The sequence below is a fragment of the Pelobates fuscus genome, chromosome 5 (genome assembly GCF_036172605.1).
Source record: "Pelobates fuscus isolate aPelFus1 chromosome 5, aPelFus1.pri, whole genome shotgun sequence".
NCBI classification, from domain to species: Eukaryota; Metazoa; Chordata; class Amphibia; order Anura; family Pelobatidae; genus Pelobates; species Pelobates fuscus.
Genome location: NC_086321.1, coordinates 192118310 through 192132135, shown reverse-complemented (window position 1 = coordinate 192132135; position 13826 = coordinate 192118310). Strand labels below are relative to the sequence as shown.

General features: G+C 40.1%; 1 protein-coding gene across 2 annotated transcripts in view; it reads left to right on the top strand.

Annotated features, from left to right (window-relative positions):
* CARMIL3 (capping protein regulator and myosin 1 linker 3) overlaps positions 1 to 13477 on the top strand; it is a 99738-nt gene extending 86261 nt beyond the window's left edge. The window contains exons 32-41 of one of the 2 annotated variants that reach the window (XM_063454867.1): positions 2473 to 2702; positions 2863 to 2960; positions 3065 to 3317; positions 3465 to 3554; positions 4360 to 4423; positions 4715 to 4794; positions 5299 to 5485; positions 5758 to 5847; positions 9104 to 9193; positions 13295 to 13477. In XM_063454867.1, coding sequence (XP_063310937.1) covers positions 2473 to 2702; positions 2863 to 2960; positions 3065 to 3317; positions 3465 to 3554; positions 4360 to 4423; positions 4715 to 4794; positions 5299 to 5485; positions 5758 to 5847; positions 9104 to 9193; positions 13295 to 13338 — 1226 coding nt within the window. In that variant the 3' untranslated portion in view covers positions 13339 to 13477. The remainder of the gene's footprint in view (positions 1 to 2472; positions 2703 to 2862; positions 2961 to 3064; positions 3318 to 3464; positions 3555 to 4359; positions 4424 to 4714; positions 4795 to 5298; positions 5486 to 5757; positions 5848 to 9103; positions 9194 to 13294) is intronic. The other variant, XM_063454868.1, reaches the window with a different exon arrangement.
* The last annotated feature ends 349 nt before the right edge of the window (positions 13478 to 13826 follow it).

The window sequence follows — 13826 nt, the reverse complement described above, 5'->3', positions numbered from 1 at the left end:
TATTGTCAGTTTCAAGTGAAGATTTTTGCATTTTCTACACACAAACGGCACTTTCACTGACGATATTATTGTTGTAATACGTTTTACTGTTTTGAAACACTAATATTTGTGTTCAGTAAAGTCTCCCGAGTATAACAGAACCCCCATGTACAGGTTTTATGGTGTTTTCAAAAGTTACTGAGTCAAATATAATGCTTAAAGAGACACTATAGTCACCCAGACCACTTCACCCAGAAACTGCTATGTTTACATTGCAGGGTTAAGCCAGCCTCTAGTGGCTGTCTTCCGGACAGCCACTAGAGGCGCATCTGCGACGCTGGAGGCATATTATGCCTCCATCGCGCAGAGCGTCCATAGGAAAGCATTGAAAAATGCTTTCTTATTGACAACTTGAATGCGCGCGCGGCATTTGCCGCACATGCGCATTCGGCTCCGCTGACGCCGGCGGGGGAGGAGAGGTCACCAGTGCCGAGGGAGCCCGGTGCTGGAATAAGGTAAGCTGCTGAAGGGGTTTTAACCCCTTCAGTGCCACGGGAGGGGGACCCTGAGGGTGGGGGCACCCTCAGGGCACTGTAGTGTCATGAAAACAGCTATGTTTTCCTGACACTATAGTGATCCTTTAAATTTCCTTTTTTTCACATTGAAATTTGGTTATGTTGCCTTTGAGACCGTATGGTAGTCCAGGAATGAGAATTACCCCCATGATGGCAAACCATTTGCAAAAGTAGACAACCCAAGTTATTGCAAGTGGGGTATGTCCAGTCTTTTTTAGTAGCCACTTAGTCACAAACACAGTAAGCATTCATATTAGTTTTTTTGCATTTTTCGTACAAAAGCAAATATGAACGCTAATTTTGGCCAGGGTTTGTGACTAAGTGGCTACTAAAAAGACTGGACATACCCCATATTGAATACCCTGGGTTTCTCCTTTTGCAAATGATATGCCACCATGGGGGTAATTCTCATTCCTGGGCTATGATACGTTGTCAAAGGCAACATTACTAATCTGGCAAATTTCAATGGGCATAAACTGAAAAATGGAACGTGCCCTGTAGCTTTCCAAAACACTATAAAACCTATTCATGGGCATTGCTGAATACAAATATGTGTGTTTTATTGCAGTAAAAGCTAACAGCATTCCACCCCCCGACAGAAACCAAAACCCCAGGTCTAAGGAACAAACAACCACTCAAGACGGAGCCAAAAGTGGCAAATCACCACCTGCCATACACAGACCAGGATACACCTAACGAGACCCTGGCCAACATACCCTACTCCAGGGAATGGCCCGATTTGAAACATACATATAGACCATAGGCACGGCCACAAGAGACCTAGGAACAACATCGCCCAACCCCAAGGACCCACACACTAGTAAAGCTCAGGCAAAACTATATGGAACCAGAAGACAACAGGTCTACACACTAGGCGAGAGGACCAGTACCCCCACCAGAACAACCACTCCCCCCCCCCCCACATGGTAGCCCTAACTCTCCCCGAAGGGAACCTCACAAAACACACAGACCACACACTGAAACGAACGACACAATAAGCACACCACCATGCAACATACGAACCATAAGCAAAATCGATACAACTGTTACAACCTAATATACTGCAACACAAAGTTCCCCCCTCTACGAACACGTTACAGAATCCTCTCTAACAAAAGGGAACAGAGTCTTACAGCAACAAAGCAGAACCGCACAGGCTACAGAACAAAATGCGAAGTAACTACCTCATCTTTACAACTGTTATGTAACATACTAATGCGACCCAAGGTCTCTGTGAAAGAACCCTTGATCCCAAGTTTTCTCTTCTGTACCCTAACCCCCATACTATTGAAAAATTCAAAATAAAGAATTTATAAAAAAAAAAAAAGCTAACAGCATTATGGCATTCACAGTTAAAATGTCATGCAATACTAAAAAAAAATAAACAAAATCTTAATTTCCTACTCTGTTTTAGATTTTATTCATAATAAATTCTTAGATATATATGAATAGATGATGTGAAAGGAAAGCCTTGTTTCTCCTGAACAAAATTATATATAATAAGTGTGGGTGCACTTAATATGAAATAGGTGAATTACGCCTGAACAGACATATAGAGCAAATTCCAGGTTTTGTTTTCGTTTTGTTTTGATGTGTACAATTGACTCCGTCCTTAAGGGGTTAAGCAAAACTAGCAGAGTTTTAAAAATGTCCAAGTTCGTTTCTTTTTTTTAACCTAAATGTTAATTAATTGTACCCTTGTTATGGTAGCTGTCCAGTAGGTATCTAGATATGGTTGGTTAGATGTCCAATGTTCCATGAACATACAAACTCACTCAAGCATTGGTCCCATACTTGGAATTGTTAGGTTTGTCACCTGAATTATCATGCTTCAGTATGAAATATGGCAAAGACTACATTAACATACAGTACTATATTTTAGTTTTATGAACTCATATTCTTACTCCCTGTCTGTTAGGTGTGAGTGAGCAAGAGTTAAGTCCAAGGACATTGGATTTAGGGTCTCCAGGCTCCAGAGACCTCAGTTCTCCACCACCTCTCTCCTCATCTGCTAGCAGTCAGCTGTCTCGCTCTCTCAGTGTGTCTTTGGAAGGGCTCTCTGAGCTTCCTACAGAAGGGAGTAAGTTACAGCATCAGACCCGGGACAGACCGAAACAGCAATCTCGCAGAGCTCCAGGAGGAAGCAAGGTGAGACTTAGGGCTGGATTAAGTTGTAATTGAACTAATAGTTTTTATCATTCTCTTAGAATAACATTCCCAAGACATAAAATAATTAATCAGTTTGGGGAACTTGCCAATCACCATGTAGAAATATAGTAGTATTTCATTTCTTGTTCCTCCCCATTAGGTCCGTGGTCCTGCTTCTGACTCGGAGAGACCAGAAGCTCCATTAGATGAAGGCTTGGAAGATTTTTTCCATCGTACAGTCCTAACACAATCCCACAGGTAATTAGTAAAGCTGTGACTTCATTACCACTAATGTATCATCATCATTTGACTTTATCATTAAATGCAAACATCATTTTTACCCTCTTTTGTCTTTTCCTCAGTGTATCTTCAGCCCAGTCAGGGGATCCTGAAGGACCTCCAAAAAGGCGGCGCCGTAGCCTTTTCCATTTCCGCAGAAGCCGAACCCCAAAACGTGAAAGAGGAAGACCTGCACCACCCTCTCCTGGACCAGAGGGGAGTACTGAACACCTTAAACTGGATGGATTACTAATGACCAATGGAAGTATAGCTACCAATGGGGCTGAAGCCCCAAATATTGGAAGTGTGAGGGGTTTGCCTGGCCGAGGAACTCCGGTAAGAGTAACAAAATAAAATCTGGAGGAGGGATGGAATTAAAATAAAATCAAAGGGGGCAGTGAAAATGAAGAGATTTGAAAAACAGAAGTGCCAGAATATTTTTACATAATCCTCAAAATTTATCAGTTAATTTGTCATTTTCAGTCCTGTGAGCAGCCACTGGAGGAGGTGCAACCTGCAAGGGTCCGAGGAGTTCCCTTACCTGGGATGGATGGTGGGCGTGTTTGGAGAGAGGTAAGTGAGAAAGGAGACTGTGCTTTCATGTGAGGTAATGTGCCTTGTAGTAGATTATTTAATCATTTAGAATTTAAGAGGTTTTCTTCCCAGAGTGAGAAAAAATATCTTTACTGCTAGATATTGGTCTAGCATTTTCATAGGTCATTATGTGTCACTGAAAGTATTATTTTAACTTGAGTGATGAAAGTTATTCAGTGAAAACACTACAGTTATTAGGAATTAGGTATTATTAATTAATACTCCTAACACTGTGTTCCTTTAATTGTTATAAGTAACTATGCTGTGCACCTCCAAGAGACCGTTCTATACTTAAACAAGACTGTTAACATACTTTTAGAATTGTTTGTTGGTGTGAGTTTTTGATGAGGTAATTAAAACATGAAAGGCATGTTAGGGTTTTTACAGGCACAAAAGTAGATGTTCTAGTAAACTGGGTACAATACAGTCAGCAGGGGATTAAAAAATTATTTCATATCGATGAACATATCACCATAAAGTGTAATCATAATGAAATACAAAGTTTGGGAAACTAGCCCGTGAAAAGCAAACCGAAAGTGGGGATGGTTTTAGTAAGTGACACTGCAATTAATATAGTGCATACATATTTTTACTTGTAAAAGTAACTAGAAACATTGATGCATTATTGTCATTATGGTAGTATTATAGGCTTATCAAGAATAAAGGAATACATTTAAAAGTGATGAATTGAAGTTAAGCTGTTTTGTTGGATTGTTTGTTCTGTTTTCATGACTTGTAATGAGTTACTGTAATGTTTGAGTAAAGAAATTGCTGCTATTTTCAGATAGATAACACCGGTGGTTCTAGTTGTGTACCCGATGACAGACGCCGCTCATCTGGGGATGGTGGTAAGTGGTTGTACTGCTCCTTCTACCATTCTTTCCCTCATTTAATTCCTAACACTACATTTTTTGCCCTTCTGTCATCCATCAGCAAGTCATTCCACACTCTTCTTTTTTTCTTGTGTCCTTTCTGTCTGCCTCTTCCTCTCTTTTATTCTATATGCGTCCTCTGTGTAACTACCTGTAATCCCTCTTTGTATCCCCATCTCTTTCTTTCACCTCTGTCTGTCTCTCTCCTACCCCGTTTCCTCTTTCCCTCTCTCTCTCTCTCTCTCTCTCTCTCTCTGTGTCTCTCAGAGGAGGGTGCTACGTTTGAGGACAAACAGCCTTGTTTATCCAACGGCGAAAGAAATCAGAAGAATTTTTCAAGAGAAGAGGTAATGATTCTGCCCAAGGGAGACCTGTCCTTTCAGTTTAACACAGCTAGAAGAGAGTTATGGGTCATGGAATCTGTCACCTTCACTACATGTGACAGTATAATGGGCAGAAATGAGCTGTGGGACATGGAGGGGACTGTATGAAAGGGAAAAGGATGAATGATAAACAACATAATCTCAATATATGAATTGCATCACCATCTGTTAAGATGCAGCTATTGCTGCTTAGTGACATATTTACCAATGCTACACGCTTTAGCTATAATGGAAAGAAGCTAAAACTCATGGTATCTCTGGTTCATTGAAGCTGAAATCTGAAATAAATTTGTAACATATTGAAAGGCTTTTTAAAACACATAGTAAACACAGAACAGAACTACTGACTATAGCATGGCTATGCAGGCCAAATGATTGTAATTGAATGGAAGAATGAGTATGTCCCTACATGGTAATAGAGAATGTTTACCTCCCATTCATTGCTCCTCCCCCACCTTGTCTTTTCAGGGGGGTCATAATGTTTCCTGCCCCCCTCCTGCAGAAATGCGGCCGGTCGCTGCCCCTCGGGGTAGGAAGGTGTCCTGTGGGGGGGGGCATGGTGATACGGAATGTCATGAAGAGCCCAAGAAGGAAATCCCAGTTCCCAAACCACGAATCAGAGATCCTGGGAAAGAAGCGACCCCCCAAGGGGGAGGTGGGAACAGCCCAGTGTTCATTGCAAAGACTGCCCACCATACACTGCACCCTCTCTCACTCACCTCTACCCACACTATATTTCTACCTACATGTTTTACCCAGATATTTCCTTCTGTAATGTCTTCAGTTCTCTTGCTACCTCTTTTCTGCTATTTGTTCTCTGCATTGCCCTTCCTTTCTCATTTGCCATGCCCACTCACATAATCTTTTCCATTCAGTCACTCCTTTCCAACTTTGCTTCTAACTTTTTACCCATTCTCTCTTTTGAAGATAATGCCCCCCCTGTCCGCAAGCCTCCTCTGAAGCCTCAGCGATCACGTAGATTGCAGTCATGTGATTCAGCAGAACCACCTTCCTCTGGTGAGCATTTTACACCTTTTGTTTCCTATCATGCAGATTTGCAGCACGCTGAAGCAGAGATCCCACCACAGAGTGTAGGGTACTGTATACGATTTTGTGCACCTTTCCTGTTACTATAAATGATGAATTATTAAATATGGGTTCTCCGTAGAACATGGTTCCCAGTGCTATGCAGCAAAGGTAATTGCACTACAATGCAGACAAAGATGGGAGTGGTTTTACAATGGATGGATAGATAAACATACACGAAGTATGAGGGACATGAATGTGCAGAGAAATGTGGAGACGACTGCACACAGAGTAAGAGTTATTGACCACCAGTGGCGGCTGACCCATAGGGACAGGGCCCCACCAGTTTTTGTTGGGATAAAAAGTAAATATGGAATACAGATTAATTTTCTGGTAGGTATTTTAATTTTTAAAAGCAAACTTTTAAAATGTGTTTGAGAAAAAAATGTGTAGCTGCCTCTGTGTAGGTCTTGTAGATTACTCTTTCACACACCCCCCTCACCACAGACTCATATTTGCTGTTACTCAATGCTTTCCTATGGACGTCAGCGTCTTCTCACTGTGATTTTCACAGTCAGAATCGCAGCACTAGAGTTGAATTAAACTGCTATGTTTTCAGCTGCAGGGTTAAAACTAGAGGGACCTGGCACCCAGACCACTTCATTGAGCTGAAGTGGTCTGGGTGCCTATAGTGGTCCTTGAAGCATGTCTTTATTTATTGTTCCTGTAACATTTTGTATTATTAAATTAGCCCCTTCATAATATTGTAAAGTGGTGCAGAATATGTTGGTGCTGTATAAATTACAATAATAATGCCCAAAAACACTGGCCTGTCTTCTGGAGCAGCCATTAACAGACATCAGCAGGTGGCGTGTTTGTTGACCTCCACTTCTTTTGCTTCCCTTCGTTTTGCAGCCATGATGTTATGCTGTAGGCCCCCTGTACATAGGAGAAATGGCTGGGCATTATGGTAGTAATGAATTGCAATAATGCTGTATGCCCAGCCAGCACTCGTATGTTTTGTGTTTAGTGAGATCGTTTCAGCCATTTCTGCTCCTATACTGGTGGCAGGCATGCATCACCGATCCGATTATGGGTGCGTACCTGCCCTCAGGTGTTGCCTCCCGGCTGGCTCCGGCATGTCTTTACGGTAAGAAGGTAGGCACCACTTAAATCCCTCCCTACTCCTAAGAACACAAAAGTTGCCCTGGGTGCATGAAGATGATCCAGCTATAGAGAAGCATCATTGTTTGGTCACACTCGCCATCCTGGTGCTCTCTGCCTTCCAGGTAATTGAATACAAAACCTTTTTTCTTCATCACCGAACTACTGATGGGTTGGACTTCTAGGCTGAATACAAAATATACATACTCAATAGGTTTATTTTTTTCATACAGCTTACATCTAGAATTTATATAAGTATATATAAATTTACTATTTTATATAAGGATTACATTTCTAAACTAAAATACATATCCCAGTGTCTTTACCAAGGAATAGCAATGTAAACTATGTATATTTTTCTATTCCAAATATTTTGACGATAATAGAGGAAAATAGATTTATATTGCTAATCATGGGTGGACACACGGGGATGCCATATTAGAGGAAGAAGGAGTAGAAACATGTTCTAGGAGTCATTTTTAGTTTTCCAAAAAGTTAAAAATTCACCAGCTTCCACTGGTGACTATGATCAAATAACTGATCTTCGTACATGAACATGGAAGCCTAGGCTGAATGTCTCTAAATTTGTGTCAAAACTGGAAATTGCCATAATTAGTTTTTTGGATCAACAGCAGCGAAAGGCTTGAGTGAGTCTTTTTTTCAGCCAATATTACCTAGTAACTATGACCCTGATTTAACCCCTTAAGGACCAAACTTCTGGAATAAAAGGGAATCATGACATGTCTCACACGTCATGTGTCCTTAAGGGGTTAAAGGGATACTATAGTCACCAGAACAACTACAGCTTATTGAATTTGTTCTGGTGAGTAGAATCATCACCTTCAGGCTTTTTGCTGTAAACACTGTCTTTTCAGAGACAATGCAGTGTTTACATTACAGCCTAGTGATAACTTCACTGGCCACTCCTCAGATAGCTGTTAGAGATCCTTCCTGGGTCATGGCTGCCTAAAATGCATCCAAACATTCAGTATCTCCTCCCTCTGCATGCAGACACTGAACTTTCCTCATAGAGATGAATTGATTCAATTCATCTCTATGAGGAGATGCTGATTGGCCAGGGCTGTGTTTGAATCATGCTGGCTCTGCCCCTGATCTGCCTCTTTGTCCGTCTCAGCCAATCCTATGGGAAAGCATTGTGATTGGATAAGGCCACCACTTCTAATGAGGTCAGCAGACTGCTTGTTTTTTTTTTTTTTTTTGAGGCAAACAGCATGCAGAGTTACAGCTTCTGGCTTGAATACAGTAAGATGTTGCTATATTTATGGGAGCATGAGGGGCCCAGGGGGGCTAGATGGTAGTTTTAACACTATAGGGTCAGGAATACATGTTTGTGTTCCTGACCCTATAGTGATCCTTTAATATTTTTCGATACGTTTTTCAAATGGTTAAACAATTTTGGATAAACGTTAATATCTTGGAAAAAAAAAACTTTTTATTTAGGGTCATAAATACCTTTTTTCCCAGTAACGATCCCCTGGTGGTCCAGCTCTCTCCATGGTGGTCTGGTAGACTCCCCTGGTAGTCCGGTGGGCTCGCTTTCTGGTCTGCAGCTCCACCAGGTGTGAGTTGCAGACCACATGGTAAGTCTTGCAATCTCCAGTCAGAGCATTACCCAGGTAACCCGCAGCAATGCTCTGATTTGCTGGAGATCGCAAGACACCTCAGTCTGCAGCTCACACCCGGCAGAGCTGCAGACAGGAGGCAGTGTTGGGGCTCTCTGCCAGGGCAGACTGAATGGAGGGGCTTTGCACCGTAAATTGCCTAATTAGAGAGCTGCCTCTGGTTGGGCCCTCAATCATAGACCAAAGACCAGACAGTTCAATCTGCCCTAAGGCGATTTAGGCAGCTGTGAGGCCTTAGGCGGACGCCTAAATCACCTAATTATAGAGCTGCCTTTGTCTGCATACTGTGAGAAATAGAAACATTCATATAACAAATGTTGTTGTAGTAGGACAGTATTTAGTATTGTAGTGCTTCAGATAGAACTGTAAAAGGTCGAGATGCATGAATGTGGATGAGGGTGAAAACTGTTTTCATCTTACAATTATCTCTGCTCGCTCAGGTAACGGAACACGTATGACAATGGCATCAAATGAGCAGAAATTGCCATCAAGTGGTGACGCCTTACACCATGGACTACGCCACATTACTGGTGAGTACTTCCTTCCTGACTTACCAGGATATTAACCCCTTAAAACCGGAGGGCGTACTATTACGCCATATTCTAAGTGGCTCTAAACGCTGCAGGGTGTAATAGTACGCCCTCCGGATTTTTGTTACTTACCCGGTCGCCGGCAATCGCGGTTTGGGGGACTCAACTGGGGTCCCAGGGAGTCCCCCGCAGCAGATCCTTCCTCCTGCGCCCCCCTCCCGGCCATGTGAGAGTGAGGTCCTTGCGAGGACCTCACAATCACATGGCCGGGTTAGCTTGCTGCTGCATTGCCAGCAGGGGGACTGCCTGTAATGACAGTTAGTCCCCCTGCTGGCTGGAAATAAAATAAAATGTAATTAAAATCAGTGTAAAAAAAATAATAATATACTTTTATATATATATATATATATATATATATATATGATCTAAGTATATATATATACACATATACACACACACACATACACTGTCTAGGTGTATTTTACTATTAATATATATATATAATTATATATATATATATTAATATCAAATTACACGTAGACTGATACTGATTAAACCTATATATAAATAAAAATATTTAAAAAAAATGTATATATGTATATATATATATACATATATATATACACATACGTATATATATACATATATTAATTCTACATATATATTTATATAATATTTTTACATAATTAGGTATCTTAATTAATTACAATTAGCGGGACCTGCCTGACAACCCATGCCGAAAGTATAGGGAATTTAATTTGCTAGCACTATATTTAACCCTATAACTTTCCAAGACACCATAAAACCTGGACATGGGGGGTACTGTTTTACTCGGGAGGGAGACTTCGCTGAACACAAATATTAGTGTTTCAAAACACTAAAATGTATTACAACGATGATGTCGCCAGTAAAAGTTACTTTTTTGCATTTTTCACGCAGAAACAGCACTTATACAGACAATATTATTGCTGTGATACTTTTTACTGTTTTGAAACACAAATATTTGTGTTCAGTGAAGTCTCCAGAGTACAACAGTACCCCTCATGTACAGGTTTTATGGTGTTTTCAAAAGTTACAGCATCAAATATAAGGCTTGTGTTTCATTTTTTTCACATTAAAATTCGCCAGATTGGTTACGTTGTCTTTGAGACCCTATGGTAGCCCAAGAATTAAAATTACTCTTATGATGGCATACCATTTGCAATAGTAGACAACCCAAGTTATTGCAAATGGGGTATGTCCAGTTTTTTTTAGTAGCCACTTAGTCACAAACACTGGCCAAAATTGGCGTTTTTTGCATTTTTCACACACAAACAAATACTAACGCTAACTTTGGCCAGTGTTTGTGACCAAATGGCTACTACAAAAAGACTGGACATACCCCATTTGCAATACCTTGGGTTGTCTACTATTGCAAATGGTATGCCATTATGGGTGTAAATTTAATTCCTGGGCTACGTAACCAATCTGGCGAATTTCAATTTTAAATGTAACATGCTATATTTGACCCTGTAACTTCCCAAAACACCATAAAACCTGTACATAGGGGGTACTGTTTTACACCTGAGACTTTGCTGAATACAAATATGTGTATTTTATTGCAGTAAAAGCAAACAGTATTATGACATTGACAGTTAAAATGTCATGTAGAACTAAAAAAATAACAATATTTCTTATTTTCTCCCATTTTTTTCATATTAAATTATGTTTCATAGCTAAATATTTGATATTAAATGAAAGCCCTGTTTCCCCTGAATAAAATGATATATAATAAGGGGGTGCATTTTATATGAAAGAGGTGAATTACGGTTGGACAGACATATAGCGCAAGTCCTTAAGGGGGTAAGGTAAAGTTTGAGAGTGTGCCTAACAAGACAAACATCGAAAATAATAAATACAGATTTTTTTCAGTAAGCTGCATCAATTACACTTGGTAACTGCACGGCAGCTGCTACACGGATAACATCATGCATGGATGCCAGTACTGGATTTCAAGCTTCTTTGTCACATCCAAGTTCATCTTCTTATTCTAATGAAAGTAGATTACCTAGATTGCTCTAGTGGAGCTCTAATAATTAGCAGCATGTAGGACAAAGGCTGGCTTTCTGCAAGGACATGTTTCAAGGAACACTAAAGTGTTAGGAATAGAGATATTTAGCTAGAGTAGTGTCCTGTTACCTATTGTAGTGCCCCCCTCCCACCCATGTGAGGGGTTAAAGGGTATTACTTACCTTTCAGCTATGTCTGCACTGGTCTCCCTGATTGCCTCATTGGCTGAGATCATCAGTGTAGATGGTTTCAACCAATCCAGTGTTTTCCCATAGGTAACATTGGGAGGCTGGTATGCATGCACAGTAAAAGCATTATGATGTGCTATGAGACCATTTGATTGGAATAGCTGAGTTTAACTCAGCTATTCTGGCTGAAGCGCCTCTAGTGGCTGTTTGTGTGTCAGCCCTGCAATGAAAAATAGCTGTTCCTGCAAAAGCTGCAATGTTTTTAGTTGCAGGGTTAAAACTACTGGGACATGACACCTGGACAGCTTCATTGAGATTCAGCCTTTATTTAGCCTTTGGCAAGCTATGTCTTTGGACCTGTGCACTGCTGCTGTCATGAATTGTTTAACTTATGTATGGCCTACTGCTGGCATACTTGCTGTTCATAACAACAGAGCACCATTGTGCATGCTCTCATCCCATCTTCCATTTCTAGCTCTATGCTCTCAAGTGTCTGGTTTGCAAGTGCGAGGAGGAGGAAAAGATTTAAAGGGCAGCAGAGCATGAAGCACAAACGTAAGGAGACAGTGCACTCACGCTGCTGCCCTTAATCTGTCCCTTCTAGTGAGTGTGACACTAAAGATTTAGTACTCAGCACTGGAGGAAGGTAGACAAGATAAGGTAAAGCCTAACACATCCCAGCCTCTGTGCACAGGAACAGAACAGCCACTGTTTGTCACAATTTTTTTATTTTTATTTTTTAAAGAGTAATGTAGTGGTTGTGTGAACTCCTGAATTGGCAGATTTGGATCAACAACAAAATGTAATTACCTACTGCTTTATAAAACAATACTTTTAATCAGAACTAATGTTATATAACAAAAGCAAACACATCTCAATGCAACATAAATAAAAATGTTAACCATCTATCCAAAATAACACACAAATTGTGAATGTCTTTACATACCTAAATATAGTGTAAAAGAGATGATAATGGAACATGTAACCAGAAGAAAGGAGTAAAAAAATCAATAAAACATTTTGAAACTGCCTTTGATAAAAATAATAATAAAATAAAAGTTAAATTACCTTAATCTATGCTATGTATGTTATCGTTGTATTATTAAAGTTCACATTCACTGCTTCTGAATATATCTTCATTAGAAGTATTCGTGTTATCACCTAGTTAGCGCAGGTAACTTTTTTTCTTTGGTTTTTACTATATGTATTTTGGCTGATGTGTACTATGGTCATTGCTGCCGCCCAGGAGTAATGGGAGTTTGAGCGCACGACTTGTTTCTTTGTATTTGTAATCACCTAGTTTGTGCAGATAAGGGGACACTAAAAGTGCTTAAAAAATTATGATAATTTACATTGCAATTAAGCTTAACTGTAATCCAGTGCTGAGACAGCCTTCTCTTAGCAGCCCAGTCCTCCTCTGTTGAAGTCATAAATCTAGATAATGTTTGTCCAGTCAGGGACTGCTCATAGAGAATCATTGATGACATATGGGGCATGTGCAGCAATCGAGACAATCTGCCTATCCATTGCTTCTCTTAGAGAATCAATGAATCCAGTGCTTTGCATACAGAGTCAATGAATTCAGTTGCTTCTCATAGACATGAGCATTAAAAAAATAATAATTTTGCAAGAGAATAATAAGCAACAGCTCAAATGGCTTGCCCTTCAGTGGGTCCTCAGTCAGTTCTCAAGCTGGTTATAGCTCATCTTGTGCCATTACAGAGAGGACCTAAACCATGAGCTACAGTGAAAAGATTAACGTACATCTTTGTGTATATATAATATAAATGGTTAGGTTGGCAGCAAACATATGTTATATATAAATAACATCATAATAATAATATGTACATTTTTTATACTATAGAAGCCAAAGAGAGAGATGCCAAGAGCCTGCCCTCCTCTGCCTGACTCACTGCCAAAAGGAAGAACGGTGTATGTAACTGATATGCCATGGGTGGAAGAAGAGAGTACTGGGCTGTACTGGACAGTCACCAACATCTATTTGTGCATTGTTTTCAGCACACAATAAAATTGTAAACATTTATAACTCTGTTTGTGTCTGTTAGTTCAAACATAGAAGAAAGAACTTTCCTGCTTTTGCCACTGTTTGACCTTTACACTTATAGAAATCTAAATTCTCCCTGTCCTGTTTTGCTATAATCTCATTATGATCATATTTATTGTTAGCATCTATATACAGTCATGGGAAAAAGAAAGTACACTACCTTTGAATTCTATGGTTTTTCATATCAGGACATAATAGCAATCACCTGTGTCTTAGCAGATCTTACAATTAGGTAAATAAAACCTCAGCTGAACAACAACATATAACATATTGGCCAAAATGGAGACACCATGTGTGAAAAACTAAGTACGCCCTTACTGCATTTTGCTGG